The sequence below is a fragment of the Heliconius melpomene genome, chromosome 20, assembly GCF_056956725.1.
Source record: "Heliconius melpomene rosina isolate 202511_hmr_F chromosome 20, ASM5695672v1, whole genome shotgun sequence".
Taxonomy (NCBI): Eukaryota; Metazoa; Arthropoda; class Insecta; order Lepidoptera; family Nymphalidae; genus Heliconius; species Heliconius melpomene.
In genome coordinates this window covers 2823144-2840847 of record NC_140408.1, presented here as the reverse complement: position 1 = coordinate 2840847, position 17704 = coordinate 2823144, and the positions used below count along the sequence as shown (strand labels likewise).

Sequence of the window (17704 nt, the reverse complement as noted above, 5' to 3'; positions counted from 1 at the left end):
ATGTGTCGTTCCGTTTTTATAACAAATGATAACCTTTTTCCGTACTCATTCTAAATTTAAATACTAAGCAAGAATGTGATAAATAAGAATAAGCTCAAATATCACAGTAAGTAGTGTGTTAATAAAGTTCTTGTATTTGTGTTTTTGTAGCATACTTAATTATATTATGAAAAATACAAAAAACATCATAAATTAAGTTTGTATTCTATATTGTTTTGCGAGTTAGCCAAAGAAAATCTTTGCCTTGCTGCAAAATATTTTTTAGAAAAGGCAAAAGCCAAACACGATTTTATTAAAACATATATAAGTTGTATAATTAACCATCTAGTTCATTAAATTCCTTATATATGATATGTGTAATTTCAAGATAAAATTGCATAAATAATTAAATCATGTAACATTGAGAAAATCTCAAATAGGCTAGATGTATGTCGTAATATAATACGCAAATATTATATGTACTTGCCTAGTATAACAATAGTATCACAATAACAGTAAAACACAGTACATTTTAATTTTTTACTTATATAAAATCATATATTACAAATCACAAACAACGGTTTAATAAATAAGTTAACTTAAACTATATTATATACAGACGGAACAGTACTTATGACGGAACTACTTCAGGTGCATTTTCAGGTATGGCATCAACACGAAAACGACAAGTGAGTGTGACAGGATCTCGCTCGCGATCTGGCCCACATTGCTCAGTCGCCCCGATTAGCTTCATTTCGTCGTGAGGTTGAGATTCAGTTTCAAGGCGGCGGCGTCCGGGAATCACAACCTCTTCGGCATCGAGGGTGCCGCCGGCCGATCTCTCACTTTCTCCGATCTCCACCTTATACGGTGTGCTCGGTTTGACGAACGATTTCGCGGGAACGTCTGATCTGTCTTGTGCTATCACGTCATCATTTTCCTTCTTCATCAGTAAATGAAGCAGATTGCCGTAAGGTAATTTTTTCGGCAATGCGACGAGTACTAAAATGTTTTGTACTTCAGCTTGCACGTTGTAGTCCCCCTCTTGCCGCATGTCTATGGAGGGCGCGGCGCTGACGGCGGCCAGCAGGCAGGCGAGGATGATCAGCATGATGCGTGCGGCTGGTTCACCCTGTGGTCGGTGACTGTGCGCCGACATCTCCCGCGCTGCTTTTACCGAGCACTGGCGAACCAGTCGCCGGATGAATCGAGAACACTGTAACGGTTTAAACGGCACGATCGCTTTTAATTTTACATACGCGACGACTGTGGTGTCACACTTAAAGTTTGTAAGGCGATAATTAAAATATAATTTGTTGTCTGTATGTACATGGTATTATTTATATATAAAATATTCAGTTTATTACACCTATTGGATATAACAATGTTATAAATAAGAATATATACTTGATTGCGGTCGTGTCGTCGCATATAATGGAGCCCTAACCTCTGACAGTGACCGCAGGTCATCGATATGATAACCGAGTTTCCTATAAACTGCGCACGCGCACGTCGTGGACCGAATCTATCGTCAGAGTTGTGTTGATGGATAAATTCTTGTTGATGCAGTTATCTCAGTGGGACCTCCTACAGTTTTTAGTACCGTTAGAGTTGCAACTAACAGTGAATATCGATACATCGATGCTGTACTGATACAGCACGAACAACAATATTTAAAATAACATTCTAACACGTACACGAAAAAAATATTGTTATTACTAGAGCATGTTTTATATTAAAAAGATCAATATAGAGCCAGAATGTAAAGCTGAATATTACTATTATAAAATAATATAATTATGGATAAAAATCGTTAACTTTACCTAATCATTTATTTTCTTTTTTCTCACTGGCTCTCAATTCACTACAAATTATATGCAATTATATGTGGCACGACTTAGAGAGATTTTATTGATTTGATAATGTTAATTATAGAAACTACTGCGAAAGTTGTAGCTGATTACAAACTTTCTCGGAGATCATATCAATTTTATACATCCTTTTTATAATCTCAATGTATATTGAGACCATCATGGTACAATTTGAAAGATATTTGTCTATATGAAGTATGCGAAATCATAGTATGCTACATGAAATAAAAGCTGAAGAATATTGTAAAGAATCAATAAATTTTCTCTGCTTATCAAATTTTGGGAAGTTTACAACAGAATGAGTTTCTTTTGTATACACCCTACGATAGATAAAAAAGTTACAAAAATAAAGAACAGATGAATAATCATTTTCACTACTTGTGAAATGTCGCTGAAATTTTAATATTTATAAAATTATTTATATACTTATAAAATTATTTTTATATATATATTTTCAGTAGGAAACCAAAAATAAAACAATTTAAATGAGTAAGTATTATGAAAGTAAATGAAATTGCGTGAATAGTGTGAGTTTGCAAAAGTTTCTTAACATTTATCAGTTTTTTTTTTCACTGTGCTCGATGGATTTGGATATAAGATAATATCTGTTAAATATTTACTTATATAAGAAGTGATAGATAGCTACATTCCTTCTGTTTACCTTAATTGTTAATATAAGTACAACCAACACATTTACATATACATAGGTATAATAAATTATGACTCGTGCAATACGTAAGTACCTAATTGTTATAAATACGTCGTTCCTTAGAATACATTATAGTCAATTAGACATTAATTCTTCTGTTAATAAAAAAATATAAGTTACGAAAGAAACGTTATACAACAATTTAAAATATTGATATGTCAAGAAAAGAAGATATCGAGATGTCGATTGTAGCCATTTTACTATAATTCAATTCAAAAAAAAATTAAGATAAATAGTATTGATATTAAATGTAATTTTTTAAATTTTGTATTTTTAAAGGAGCATTTTCCGATCTATAATTTACCTACTGCTAAATGCTTTTAGAGTTGGTAGATAAAATAAAATTTTACTACTACATAAAAATTTAATAAATCCTCTTAAAAAAAAGTATCTAACTTATAAAATTAATTAAAGATAATAAAATACTCATAAATTATTATGAATACTCGTTTTCAAATTTTTTAAATCAATATAGATACTAATTGTGAATATATAATAATATGTGACATCTAAAAATTATCAACAAAAAATATGTACCTAATAGTGTTAATTTAAGATACACAGTTATTACTTTAGAAAAAAATATATTTACTAATATTATATAGAACATAATAATAAAATAAAAGAAAACAGTACTTAAAATATCTTTTATTTTTAATTTTAGTACAAATCAATAAAAGACGTAGTAAGGATTTTTCAATAATAATTATCATTTATTTTCAACAAAACAATGGCATATAATGCTACATACAATCATACAACTTAAAAACTAAATATAATAAATAGTAAATGCATCACTCGCGGCTGTATGGCCGTGTATCATTAATCAATTACGCTAGTGGTGGCGCGTCCTTCGTAGCAAAGGAATCAAAACGTTCGCCAACCTGTTTTTCAGTCTGAAAAATAAATAAAAATATCAGTTTTGTATATTTTATTTTAAGTTTTCTTTTCATTTTATCTTATTTAAGAAAATAAATTAGGTATATTTTCTAGAATTTAGGTGTACTTATGTTACGCTTTATCAAGATGCACTTTTCAGTAATGGTGACTCAACATCTTATCAGCTGTCAATAACATCTCAACACCATCATCAGACATAATACAAGTTTTAGATTATATTTACGATAAACATAAATATCATTATAATTTAAATTACCTTTGAGCTTTCTCTTGTTTCTTCAAAGAGGCATCCTTCTTCTGTGCGGATAAGTCAGAATTTAAACTAACATCGCTTAGAGGCTTGTCAATAGGACCCTCAGCTTCAGGTTTTTCAGGGCTGGGCTCCTCAGGTTTGGATACTTCTGGTTTCGATGATGATTCAGATGGCGGTTTAAGCAAAAATTCAATATCTGACTGATCGAACAAATCTCCTAAATCAGACGCTGCGTCCAGAAGAGTTTCAGCTGGCGCTACTGCTATGACGACACCATCGATGCTCAAGCGATAGTTTTCTGAACCATTTTGTCTTTGATCGATATGCGCATGGGGGCAGTCAGGAGTCGGCGCTGCGACGGCCAGCGACGCCACCACCACCAGCACCGCCACCTCGCATACGACACGCTTGTAGTTGACCATCGCGCTACTCGTCTGCTAACGCACTGCGACACGCCGAGCACTCGCGGGTTCACTCTGTGGCCGGGCCCCGCTGCATCTTTTATTTATTTGCCGAGATAGCGGTACAGCGCCGCCGATCTTACCACACCACCCAGTTTAGTTAAACTGGAATTAATAAAATGTTTTATGTCGGCCATTATAGATGGGATGACAGCTATCTTAGATTACGGGACATATTTGTGCAGGTTGTTCTTCAATATAAGATGTAAATTTTTATGTTATATTTTCATATACAATGGATAGCAGGAGTTTACATGTTTAAATGCAAATCGGTGAAAGTTGTGTTTGGCTTTGTAACTGTATTTCAAGTAAAATAATGGGAAATGATAAGGAAATACAGATAGATTTGTTTTGTTTCATACTTTGTAGTATTTAGAATACCTGCATTCACTTGTGTATAATTTTATAAGTTCATTACTCTACTAAGGATCTAGAAAATGAAACTAGCAGATAAATAATCGCAATAGACAGTTAAAGTTCATGTCGAAGCTTTTAAGTGGAATGAGTTGGTACAGCTTGCGAGCCGAACAACCTGTTGCGCTGCGTCGCTAACTGTACTATGTAAACGGTAAACTAAAAACACTTTTGTTTTGTTTACTTTTTTTATCATAGCGGATTAGAATGAACTTGATATTTTTTTTAATAATTTTGAAATTTTTGTCTATAAATTATGCTTAATGTTATAGGTACCTTGTTTATATAAATAAAATAAATGAGGGAATAAAAGAGGGAACCTAGGGTGAAGACGCTCCGTTTCCCACTTTCCGCCGAATTCTGGTGGCATTGCGTATTGGGAGACGTGATTTTTAACGTTGCAATATCACATAAGTTTGTCCGGAAGAAGCACGGTAAAGCCTTATATTAATCTTTCGAGAGCAGCCAATTACGGGTATTTAAAACAAACGGGATCGACTGACCTACAAGCTAAGTGGTCCATAAGTATGTCCACTTCGCTTTTAGAAAGCTCCGAGATTGCTTTTGACTAGCGTTTTATTAACATAAATGTTTTACAAGCCGCTAATGATAACGTTACTTGACGTTTATATTATACGTCGTCTACAGTTGTATTATCTCTCTATGTATAATAAAAGGATAGAAAAGTCAATTCTGTACATGAAAAATATAAAAAAATATATACTTAATTGAGTTGGTCGTTGATCGAAATATTAAGCTAGCGAGGTAACCTGAAATGATAATTTTAAGCTAAATGCGTCTTATACGCATTTAGCATAAAATTATTACAAAGTTTTGTTTTTTAATCAACTTTTATAATTTATGTTTATGTATTTTTGCGAATACATATGGTAGTGAATGAATACTTTACATAAAGTAAAAAAAAACTGAATAAACAGATGTGCAGAAGTTACCAAAATCGGTAACAAGATAATAAGTGGGTGAGGTAATAAGATTCTCTAGATTTCATTATTTTCTCTAAGTTCGTGACAAATAAATCTAAGTAAAATCAACACATTGACTCCTCTGTATTTATTAATATTGTTTATCTTTATCTTATATACTTATTTGATTTAAATTTTTCTATGTAAAATATAGAGAAATAACATTGTGGAAAAGTAAGTTTGCTGCATGGGAGCTTGAAGTCAATTTCGCAAAAGACTAATAGGAAACCGAAACAGTATATCCTCCTGTCTTAATGGGAAACAGTATCTTAACAATAAGTTTCAGGGTTCTCTTTGCCTACCACATGTGAGATACAGCGATGAAGCTATAAAAAATAGTAAACTCAAGCAAGACTGGAGTTACTTAACGAATTTAATTCATAATATAGCCTTAATTTTACTTTTTAAATTCAATTGAAATTATTTAACATAATTTTCGTTTTTCGTCTTGCTGTATTAAGCTTTTCTTTTAAGGAAGAAGGCAAAAGGCCTACGTTTAGATTAGAAAATAATGTTTAAGAAAAGAAGTCATGTACATTTTAGTTAATAAATTTATTTTTAATTACATCTACTTTAGAAACATTATATTCAATTATAACAAATTTTGCATATCGATACTTTAATTCGAATTTCACTAGAGACGCCGAAATCTTTGTTATTTTTTGCCGACCACTTATTAGAACAAAATTATGATTGCCTTAAGATTTGCCACTCAAATATATTATCAATTGGACACCAATTTTTTTTCAATAAATGGTCTGCGAAAAATAGCATAACGGCGAACAACAATCTTAATGGTATCGAAATCTACTACCAAATAAATGAAAACAAAACTTTATTCAAATTAACAACTAATTCAACATATATATTTTTTAATTTAATTAATATTTCAGGTGGCGTTATTAAGCAAAAGGAAGACATGTTTTGTGCAAATAACAAAGTCAGTTCGAGTGGTTATCAATTCGACTGTATTTTTTTAAATAAGCATTTCGATCGATCGATTATTACAAGTAACAAATTAGATGGCAGAATCTAATAGTACCATACTCTATATTGTTAAATTGAGGAAATATTTAAATTACACAAGCAAACATTTATCTTTATTACAAAGGAAGTATTACACCTACAGTGTCCAAACACTCAATTGTAAAATTACTGAAAATATATTTTACAAAATACTGTCGAAAACGTGCAGCGCTTCCAGCGTGAGGGCTTCCCGAGAATTTAAGTAAGTGGATCGCCAGCTTTCTGACTGCATCTTTAGCATCAATATTTATGTGTAAATATATATTGTACGAGTAAAATAAACACTGTAGGGTGTCATTTGCTAAATCAATAGTTGAATGATAATTTATTAATAAGTTTCTATACTATAAGACACTTTAATTCCACAGCCATTTTTAAAAAATGCATAAACTAAACTGAAATATTGTAATAGAACTAATGTACTAATTATTACTAATTAAACTTAAACTAAAAATCAAAACAAATACTGATTACTAAGAGAACTCACAAAATTAATGACAAATTACTAAATTCTAATCTATTTATAAACAAACCTTACAAACAATATTTTAGTAAAATAATATCACGTAAATATCAAATAGTAGGAAAGTTCAAGGCACTTTGGAAGACATGTAATTTAAGGCACTGTTATAAGAACATGAATAAATTTCTTACAATGGTGTTGTATTGTACATTAAAAACAGTAATAACATCAACAAATTTCAAAAAAACGTGATCTATATACGAACAACGCAAGTTAAGCACAAAAATATAGGAAAATTGTGTTTAATCTGTGTTACGTAAAAAATATTTTTAGTCTGAAATAAAAAAACCTTATTTTTTAAAAAAAACAATCTCTGCGGAATAGGCAAATTAGTCCATAAATGTCCATCCATTCCTTTCCGTGACATATTTATGCATTTTTGTTGATAACAAAACGTCAAAACATGGTTTACAATTTATAACAATACTACATGTTGGTCTTTAGAACTATTAAAGTCAACAGCATTCCGAGGACGATGTGTTCGTAGAAATTATTTGTAGTATATTAGTAACAACGTATAGTGGTGGTAAAGTACTCGCCGGTATACACAGATGGCTATATGGTTTTTGTTACGAAATCGAGTTTCTGCAGCCTGAGCTGAACTCAATCCCGAAATAATTCATTCTTTTCCGTGACATCTTTACCCATTTTGGTTTTAGATTCACAATAATATCGTATTTTTTTGAGCCCTTGCCCTTGCTTTCGCTTTATTGCATTTTGAATACTGAAAAGGAAGGATGTATATACTATTAAAAAAGGCATATCAGTCGCTGGTCTCTTCACTTAACTGCCGTATGAAAGCTCTGTAATGCAATATAAAATCTGTTCACTGCTCATATACTTGTGACTAATTGCAGATTATAACAAAGAGTCAGTACAGAAGTCATCAGCTATCATCCTCAGTGTGTGTTCATAGAAGCCTTCAGTCCTGCGCAGGCGGTACAGGGCAGTGTCGAGGTAGCGCTGTATGGTGATAGTACATAATTCTCTAGAACACAGCTCTCGGGACGCAGAGCAGAGGGTTATAGCTTGACTCCATATTCGGGTGCTTACTGGAATTGAAATCATATTGGATAAAAATAAAATTTTTGTTAACTAAAGTTTTTAACTACTATTTTGGAATAGTAAAGTTGTGTATCTGCCATGTTAATAGTTATCGAGTTTATTATCTGGAGCCAGTTTTATTTAGTCAGATCAGGTCATACTTATCATAATATTACACTTTTATAGAAACTGAACCATGTTAAAACTTTTTAATTGAAAAAATGGCAAGGCAATATATCAATTTTTATGATAAATAAAAATTAAATTGAATTTAAACCGGCTGACGTACCGTATCTCGCTCACAGCAGGGTACGCAGAGGGAACTTAGTGTTAAGACACTCCGTTCCCCACTTTCCGCCGAGTTCTAGAGGCATTGCGTATTGAGTGGCAGAATTCAATGCCGCGCTTTGTCTCTACACCAGATCGAAGAAATGGAAATATAAATTGAAATAAATATTTCATCTCCTAGAGTGGGGATTGAACCCATAACCAATCAGTTCTACAGTTTACAGTTCACTTTGCGGCATTGCACCACGACTGGCCTCTCATATTTTTACATGTTGCTATATAATTTGTTACTGCATTTTTTATCTTTTAAAATTTTCTACTTACAAAAATGCTGCATATCAACATCACAATGCTGCAATAGTTGCTGTAAAGGCACTGTATTTTCCATCAAAGGCATATTATTTCCCATAACTATTGTTGACTGAGCTTTTGTTACTTCTGACAATTTTTTTTGCACTTCATTTTTCAAGTTCTGGAAACAAAAGATAAATAAATATTAGAGAAGATATGTGAATAAAAACATATATTTAATACTTTTAGACAATTACCAGATCTTGATTTATATCTGTAATATCTTTTTGATCATTTTTAATAACATGAAGTCTATAATGTGTTGGGATGTGCTGAAACAATGAAATAAAAACATTTTAATAATATGATACATGACACAAATATAATTATCTTTACAGTGTATTATAATAACAACTACATAACACAGCTTCACGCTATATCCCTGGCGGCATAGTCAGTGAAACTGGAGCGCCAAACTCTACAGTCTCTACATACCTTTCGCCTCGTCCACTGTCATCAACCTATTTATGTGTGCCCTCCGGAGGGTCCTCGTGGTTTTTACGTGAGCTTACTCCAGCATCTTTGATACTGTGCTTCCGAAGGTTAACCAAGGTCTCCCCTTACCTCTCTTACTGATCACTTCATCATCATAGATCTTTTTTGCAATTTTTTCAAGACAAGAGCAAAGAAATGAACTTTAATTACACGATGGCTTCCAATTAATTATACATTAATCTCACCTTAGTATCAGCAATCATAAGAATTCTATGCACATGAGGCTGATCAGTTGTATCAGGAGACAATCGGTTTAAGCAGTCTGGATACATTTCACACAAGACTACAGCATCATCACCTCCCAATTTTGTTGTATGTACTTCCCGTATGGCTAAGTCATCCAATTTATTATAGATAGAGTTGACCACTCTGGGTTTAATATCTAAAGAAATATTTTAGATATTTAAATTTACAAATAGAGTACTAGCATATTATAAAAATGTGTTACTAACCTAAAATTACATGTATTGTACATCTCCTTAAAAATATTTTGTTTTTCCTATACTTACAAAAATACTAATATCACAAAAATACCTTACAAAGATACAGGATAAAATAAATCATCACATAACTCTAATCAGTAAACTACTACATCATCATTAATATTTGTATTGATATAAAACCCACTTACCAGACCATCAACGGGACAGCAGGAAACAATTTACAAATGTGTATAATTATATATATTTACTACATCAATATATAAAAATTATATCATTGGTAGATTAAATACTTATTTTGTTTTAACAAACACTTTATACCCAGTCACACACATACTCCGTTTTAACACTTTGTACGCTTCAAGTGGCAGGGTAAAAGAGACTAAGTGTTAAGAAACTGTATTCTACACTTTTCAGTCAAGTTTTGAGTATATTCTCTGAAGAGTTGTAAAGCCCAACACAACACTATGTTCTGTTACCAGAGCAGGGAAATGAAATTTTTAATTTCCATGTAGGAATCGAACTAAAAACCATCACAATTTCAGAATAACACTATGTAACTAATTGTAAAAAATAATTGTAAGAAATAATTGTAAGAAATAAAGGTAAATTACCAAAATGTTGAGCCGAGATAGTAATATCAGCATCTTCACACCAAGCAAGGATCACTTGCAAGGCTTGTAAAATAGAACATTGTAGCTTGAAAAAGAATGAACCACTCCTTATTGGTTGTTTCTTACCACAACCTTCACATATCCATTGAACTCTAAAATATAAAACATAATACTTGTAGTAACTGATTTTCGTATGGAGCTAAATATTAAAATGTTAATCATATTTGTGTTATGTTTACCTATCGATAACTCGGGCTGATTTGCACAAAACTTTGCAATTAGGCGAGTTCTCAGGGCAGGTCATCTTAGAAGGTATCAGACCAAAATGTTGTAGTTTACATACTAATTGGCTTTCTAAGCTGCGTTCACCGTTGTTGTTAATTAAGTCTTTGTATAGCTTTAAGTTCCTGTGAAAGATTTAAATTACGTATATGTATTACCTAATTTAAATAAAAATTGTTCAGTGAAGGAAAATAAACAACTCACGCTGGGCTTGAATTGAATGGTAAATGAATATCATCTTTCGATGATTTTAAGTGTTTGTCGTTAGTTGTTGAATCTGCTTCCATTGTCTACCTTATACTAATTATTCAACCACAAGAATAATAAAAGTGGAAAATTATTTATTTACATGATGTTTGACATTTTTGTCCATGTATTTATACATAGTTACATACTTCATTCAATGAAGTTGAAGTTCATTGTTGGTATTTGACGTCACATTTGACAACCAATATTGTCTATACTGCTAATAGAGAATACAGATAAGGACCACCATTTCAATGAGGAAATCGGTTGAAAAAGTAAAAATGCTCTCCTTACCTCTATTATACATACTATCCCCCTATAGTTTTCTGTAAAGTATAAATTGTTTTGGTTAATTATTTTTAGTGTAACGAATAATTAAAATATTTTTTTATAATTATATATTTCAATTAATTAATTGCTAATAATAAAAAAAAAGTTCCTATCCATGTTTATGCTATATAATATCGAAAAACATACTTCAAAATGTAAATACACATATTATTGATTTAAATAAAATATAAACTGGTTATAAATTAAGTGTATATGAGGCTTAAAATATTGTGCAATGACAGTTACATCTTTATTTATATATAATCTGTTTGAAAATGCAGTTCCAAGCTCCAATTCGTTTGGCATTTGTTAACTGACATATCACTTATAATTTGAGCGTTCGATTTATTTCTGCAAATGATTTTTCTTGTTGTTTAGCAATATAAGCGTTATATTTATGAATTAAACCAGTGCTATAATTTCGTGTTTATTAAGTATAAATATAAGTAGAATTATTTATTAAATTGTTAACTACAATTTGGTTCTGTATACATATTGCTTAAGTGGTGCTGTTAATTCTGGCTTTGAGGATGGTATGTAGTAGTTTTTATTAATTTTTTTTCAAATAAGTCTTTAACAAAAAATAAATATTTTTAATTGTTTATTTTGAATAAAATAAGACCTGAATTTCAGTTTATTATCAATTATAATGCCAAAATTTATGTATCGTATATGACTTATCGACATGACGATAGATTCTAATATTTAAGATATATTTTAAGCTAAATTAAATAATCGTTTATTTCAGACCATTAGATATTTATTGTATACTCATTTAGTTTATCAATAAATAGAATAGTCAATTCGATTAAAAGAAGATAAAAAATTAAGTAAAAAATCAAGACATTGAATAGCAATAAACATAATTATTATTTATTTATTAATGTTATTTTAATAAGAATTGCCTATTAACATGAAATGGAAGTATATAAATGTATAATAACAAAAAAAGTCATAATATTTTTTATACTTTTATTAGTCCCAGGTTTATTCCAATGCAAGTTATTATCACATTACTCGCTGATGTGTTTGTAAAAATATATAAAGAAAACTGTATAATACATATATTAATAAATAAAACTTATTTTCTAGTTGCGTGCGTGATTAGGGGCAATTGTAGTGCGATGACGCAACGCACGTATTTTCGGTGGCACAAGAACAGAACATTTTGTGCAAATGTTAACGATTGCGCCAAAATGAAATAGTCGTAAAGGAGGTTCAACATATTACGCCAAATAGGTACTTTGACTTATTGTTGTCAATTTCAACGTATTTTTTTAGATAATATAACTTTGCAAGAATTAACTGTAATATTATTCACATTACTGAATTGTGTAAATTTTTGGCCAACTAGACAATAAAGATGATTCAACATGAGATAAGTTTCATCAAAATTATTTCTTAAAATGTAACCTACACATATTCTCCTGAGACAGTCCTCGTTGTTGTTTCTTTACTTCTTATGAAAAAAAAATCGACTAAGGCAGAGAAACACGTAGAGCTTATAAGCTCTATCCTACTTCACCTTCGTTTAGTCTTCGCGTGTCTTCCGCATTTTGCATTATAAATTGAGCTCGTGTTATATAATACATATTACTATTTAAAGAAATTGAATATAAGGTATTGGACCTAAGACCGCATTTTACACGGAATTAAGCCGATAACTGTCGCCTGTTTATATTTTATCAAATGATAGTAAAAAAAACATTCAATTTTCTATTTGACTTGAGAAGCCAACTTGTTTATTAAAGACATAGATATATTTTTAAACAGTTTTTAGCTTAACGAACCAAGAATGTGATTCCACGCTGTATTACACATGCGAGTGGTGACAAATGAGATCAGACGATAGATCTTCGTGTGACGACACCTTACATAAAATATTTATAGTACCTGTATACTATTAGATATATAAAAATCACGTGAACGTTATAATCAACGTAGCTTAGCTTCACGCTGTATCCCGCATACAACAGGGTAGGCAGAGGGAATCTAGTGTTAAGACACTCCGTTGCCCACTTTACGCCCAATTTTTTTAAATTTTTGCATGTTGAGTGGCGGAATTCGAAGCCTTGGTGCCAGAGCGAAAAACTGAAAATACTAATTAATAATAATTTATTCTCTCGAGTGAGATCGAACCCACAACCGTCACGTTATAGTCACACCCTTTTGTTCTTAGCCACGATGACTTCAACTTCAATCATCATCATCTAATAAACTCGAAGGCAAAATAATAACGTCCGTGTATTAGATTTCTCCGTCTAATTTAAATAATATCATTTCCATTGTAGCCATTCATGGTTTTGATCTCCCCTGACAGTAAGTTGCGTAGGCGCATTGTTATTTGCGACTGCTCACCGAGCACTGACTCCTGGTAAGGACAATGATGTCAAGATGAAATAAAAAACTTTCTAAAATACCGGAATCCGACTCCTTTACTTGATATTAATGGATATAACTAAATTTATAATTCATCTCCTCTTTTCTTTATTTTTATTTGATTCCGATTCTGAGAAGCGACTGGTTGTGGGTTCCATCCCTCCCACATAATAATAATATTTAAATAAATATTTTCTTGCCTGGTGTGGGGGGGAATTTATATTTTCACTTCTTCACTCTGTTGTTGAGTTCCGCCACTCAACACGAAACACCTCCGGAATTCGGCTGAAAATGTGTAACAGAGTGTCTTAACACTTGGTTCCCTCTGCATAGTGCCTCCTCTGCTATGTGCGGGATACAGCATGAAGCTAAAAACAAAATCTGACTTAGAAAATACTCAACATTACAATACTTTCAAAGGTTGTAAGTTTCGACTAACAATTGGTATAACATTTTTATTTATAATAGACGGGGTATTGTTGTCGTGGCTTTCTTCATCACTTCTAATGGAGTTTCTACATTGAAGTGTCATTATTAGGTTGAATTATTATTATCAAAATTTATTGCGAAGAATATTTAATACATTTCAGTAGAAAAAGATTACCAATACAAACATATTATATATTTATCTGAAATATTTTTACTTCAGTACTCGTAAAATGGGGGAGATGCGTGAATGTCTTTACGCATAAAAATTGTCATATTTCATGACATCATAGAGCCATAAATCGCGTACACTTGCACGCAAATATAATTCAATTGTTGCTGACAATCAATAGATTTGCTATGTAGGTTACTATGAGTGCATTATATGTGTCTCTTAATACCCAATTCCCCTTTTATAAGAGAACCACATACAATTTTATATAGTGACAATATCAGTAAAGCTTAACATTTTTAATCATTGGAATTTACCTATTACAAAAAGCCTTAAAGCAAAATTTGTTGTTAAAGCCTATCTTTTGTTTTAAATTTAATATGAAGCTAGCCTATAAATTTAAATTGATTTTCCAAAATACCATCTGAAACTTTAATAATTCAAATTTTCATCAAGAAAATTCTTTACGTGAAATTTGGAAATGTCGTTTACGTATAACATAGTAAATTGCCAATAACCTCAGTGCTCTTTGGTGCATTTGAAGTATTCTGTTTGGAAATACGTTTCCAGCAATAAGCTGAACCAAACCAGTATATGTGGACGCGAGGCTATATTTGGTTGTCATGTGCAGTCTATAACCTAGCTACTAGTGTATATCCTGAAGACTCAAAGCCATACATCTAGATCATTCCCGGAACATCTGTCGCCTTCGCCGTCGTTGATATCGGATAATTGAGTGTGCGTTTATCTAATCAAGTGCTCATACGATGCTTTGTCAATCAGTTATCAATTTCACACGACAATTGTGCTCTACGCAGTTATAGACATTGAAAAAAACCATCGATATATTTATCGATGTAATGTATCGGACAGTTGCATGTAAAAAAATTAAAAAAGTAAAAAAATCCATTAAAAAGTAGGGTGGGTCTCATCGATGCATCAAATAAATAACATCGATGCTTACTCGATGTTAAATAATTAACAATAAATCGGTTTGATACGATACATCGAGTGTTTATAGCACATCGATGTACTCGTACATCTACGAAGTATTAAAAAATCAAAGTCGAAAACTTACGCTCGAATCGGAAGTTATGTTTGCCGTCTGGCCTATTATACTTTAAAAAGAAAATTTGAGTATGACACGTTCACTTAGATAACGTATAAAGATCACGTTTCAATTATCTACAAAACGTATTTATTGAAAATTTCTTAGTTATGTAAGTTATTTTTAATTTATATTACAGTTAAAGTAAAAGTTAACGTGGACTTTCAAAAAAAGGAGGTTCTCAATTCGTCGGAATCTTTTAAGCTATTAATGTTGCACAGTACTCGCTGTATATGAGATATGACATATCTGTTAGGTGTGTATAAAATAATGAAAGTTATTACAAAACAAGATTTTCAACTATTAATAGAATAAAAACATATTTAATTTGCTTATTTCTTATAACCATGAATAAATGAGTATCTTCTTGTATAAATGGTGTCTAGTTACCTAATGTTTTTATGTAACTATTATTCAGTCCATTACATTCAGCCATACAAGTCTATAATATAGTTAATTATTTAATTACCTATAAAGAAATTCCTGAAGCATAGATAGATACCAATAAAAAAACGCAGTTTTTCAGCTATTGTGACGTTCTCCACTGCCTGCACAACATCGAAACGCATTTCCTTATGATTATGAGAAGATTTGCACGTAGTAGCATAGTTTATTAGTGTGCATTTTTATATATTTGCTAGTTATACAACTTTTTGCAACTAGCAAAAAACGTGTCTAAACTTCAGTAAATAGTAATTAATAAACTCGCTCCTTAACTTAAGAAAGTTAAGAAGACGTTCTTACACGGTTTGTTGAATCCTATGTTATTGAAATTATTTTCAGTAATAATATTTCCTAAATAAATTTGTAGAATTTTGAATTATAGTTTCTGGCATCATAATGTCACTAGATGCTAACTACCAAACTAGTTTGAACTCTGCCTACATATTGGCTGTAAACCAATTTACTACAATGCAAACCTATTAGTTCCCACGAACTTTCACCTGTCGACCCAACAATGTGTTGACTCTACTTTTTCCACCGATTGTGCACGTAAGATCAGTCAAGTGTGTCATTGATTCTTTCCATATTACGAGATACTGATACAGCTATAAAAAGACGCAAGGCCTATTATGACGATAGACTTTTCTATCGTACAACTATAATTATTTTTATTTTCACATGGGAAAATAAAAGGCTTTTCTTATCACCTATTACGAGATTAATTTGTTAGAAAATATTGATGTTATATAATGGTAAACTTCCCATGACGTAAAATGAGAACTGTTTCGCAATATTGCTTAAGAAAGTTATAGAAAAAAGGTTTCCATAGAATCAATTTGTAAGAAAATTTATGTTTAGTAGATACAGCTATACTATACCTATATAATATGACATATAAACAACGAGTTATATTTCCATGCTTCACACATACGAGTAGCTAACAATTTCCAAGTAATGCAAATTGTATCAAATGTCCCAGACCAGTAGACCACGCTGTCCTCTCACAGCTAGTACTCGTATGTATGTACATGTGGGTCAGCCGACTGTGACCGATAGCCTCGCAATACCGTTCACGACCGTAACAATAGATCAGAGAGGCTGGTAGTGGTAGGTATGTGCGCATATATTTTGGGGCTTAGCGCAATGTAAAATTTTGTCATATTTTTCTTTAAAGCTTTTTTTTGCGGTTGTTTAAATATTTCTTTTGTTTTCGTCTTTAGGTTTTGCTTATTTGTTGAGCGGTATAGGAGGAGTTATATGTTTTTTTCTTTTTTGAACTGCTAGTAATGTGGGTAGCTAAAGTTTTTACATAAACTTGAAGATTGTTTTCCTAGTTGTGCAAATAACACTTGTAAAATTACGTCTACTACTTTGTAGTTTGTATTGTATGATTGTATTGAAAATTTTATAGATTGAACCGTTTGCCCTATTTTTTTTGTTCGCTATACGCTTATAAACATGATTATTGATTACATGTGTTGTAAATTATATTTGGATAAGAGCAATTCTAGAGTTTCTTGCCGGCTCTTCTCAGGAAAACTGCCTTCCGAGCTGGTGGTAGCTTCTCATAAGACTGATACTACAGACATTTCTATGAAATTTGACGATTCAAGTGCCTGTAATGGCCTAATTGAATAAATATATTTAGATTTTTGCTTTTGTTCATTTCATTTACTTATCCACCCAATCATACTTATATTACTTACGTTACTAATATTTAAAATATAAATCTACATAGAAAAGACCTTGACCTTCTTAATATTAATAGAAACATTCATATTGAATACACACTTAAACTCTAAAGGCAACCCGGTTTTGCTGTCGCGGCAATTGCATATTTTCATTATAACATATACGAATAGCATCATTAGACGAACTGTAAAAAGCTATGCTTAGTTATACGACCTCTTTGAATATTGTATAGTAATTTTAACAAAGCCTTAGTTACGTTATTCAAGAGTTAGAA

At 31.5% G+C, this 17704-nt stretch overlaps 4 protein-coding genes across 4 annotated transcripts in view; 1 reads left to right on the top strand and 3 right to left on the bottom strand.

Annotated features, from left to right (window-relative positions):
* Positions 1 to 505: 505 nt before the first annotated feature.
* LOC146527528 (uncharacterized) lies at positions 506 to 1460 on the bottom strand. The gene has a single exon (XM_085204438.1). The coding sequence runs from the start codon at positions 1136 to 1138 to the stop codon at positions 611 to 613; it is 528 nt and encodes a 175-aa protein (XP_085060564.1). The 5' UTR covers positions 1139 to 1460; the 3' UTR covers positions 506 to 610.
* A 1732-nt stretch (positions 1461 to 3192) lies between these two features.
* LOC146527527 (uncharacterized) lies at positions 3193 to 4200 on the bottom strand. The gene is made up of 2 exons (XM_085205216.1): positions 3716 to 4200; positions 3193 to 3455 (listed from the first exon to the last, which is right to left on the bottom strand). Exons 1-2 carry the CDS (start codon positions 4132 to 4134, stop codon positions 3395 to 3397), a joined length of 480 nt encoding a protein of 159 aa, XP_085061342.1. The 5' UTR covers positions 4135 to 4200; the 3' UTR covers positions 3193 to 3394.
* Positions 4201 to 6103: 1903 nt separating this feature from the next.
* On the bottom strand, positions 6104 to 11063 carry LOC146527526 (uncharacterized). The gene is made up of 7 exons (XM_085204918.1): positions 10838 to 11063; positions 10591 to 10758; positions 10352 to 10503; positions 9483 to 9679; positions 9000 to 9074; positions 8776 to 8923; positions 6104 to 8171 (listed from the first exon to the last, which is right to left on the bottom strand). The coding sequence occupies exons 1-7, from the start codon at positions 10918 to 10920 to the stop codon at positions 7978 to 7980; spliced, it is 1017 nt and encodes a 338-aa protein (XP_085061044.1). The 5' UTR covers positions 10921 to 11063; the 3' UTR covers positions 6104 to 7977.
* A 452-nt stretch (positions 11064 to 11515) lies between these two features.
* The window catches only part of corn (microtubule-binding protein cornetto), a 49390-nt gene continuing 43201 nt past the window's right edge, over positions 11516 to 17704 (top strand). The window contains exon 1 of the mRNA XM_085205418.1: positions 11516 to 11742. The gene's annotated coding sequence lies outside the window, so the exon portion shown is untranslated. The remainder of the gene's footprint in view (positions 11743 to 17704) is intronic.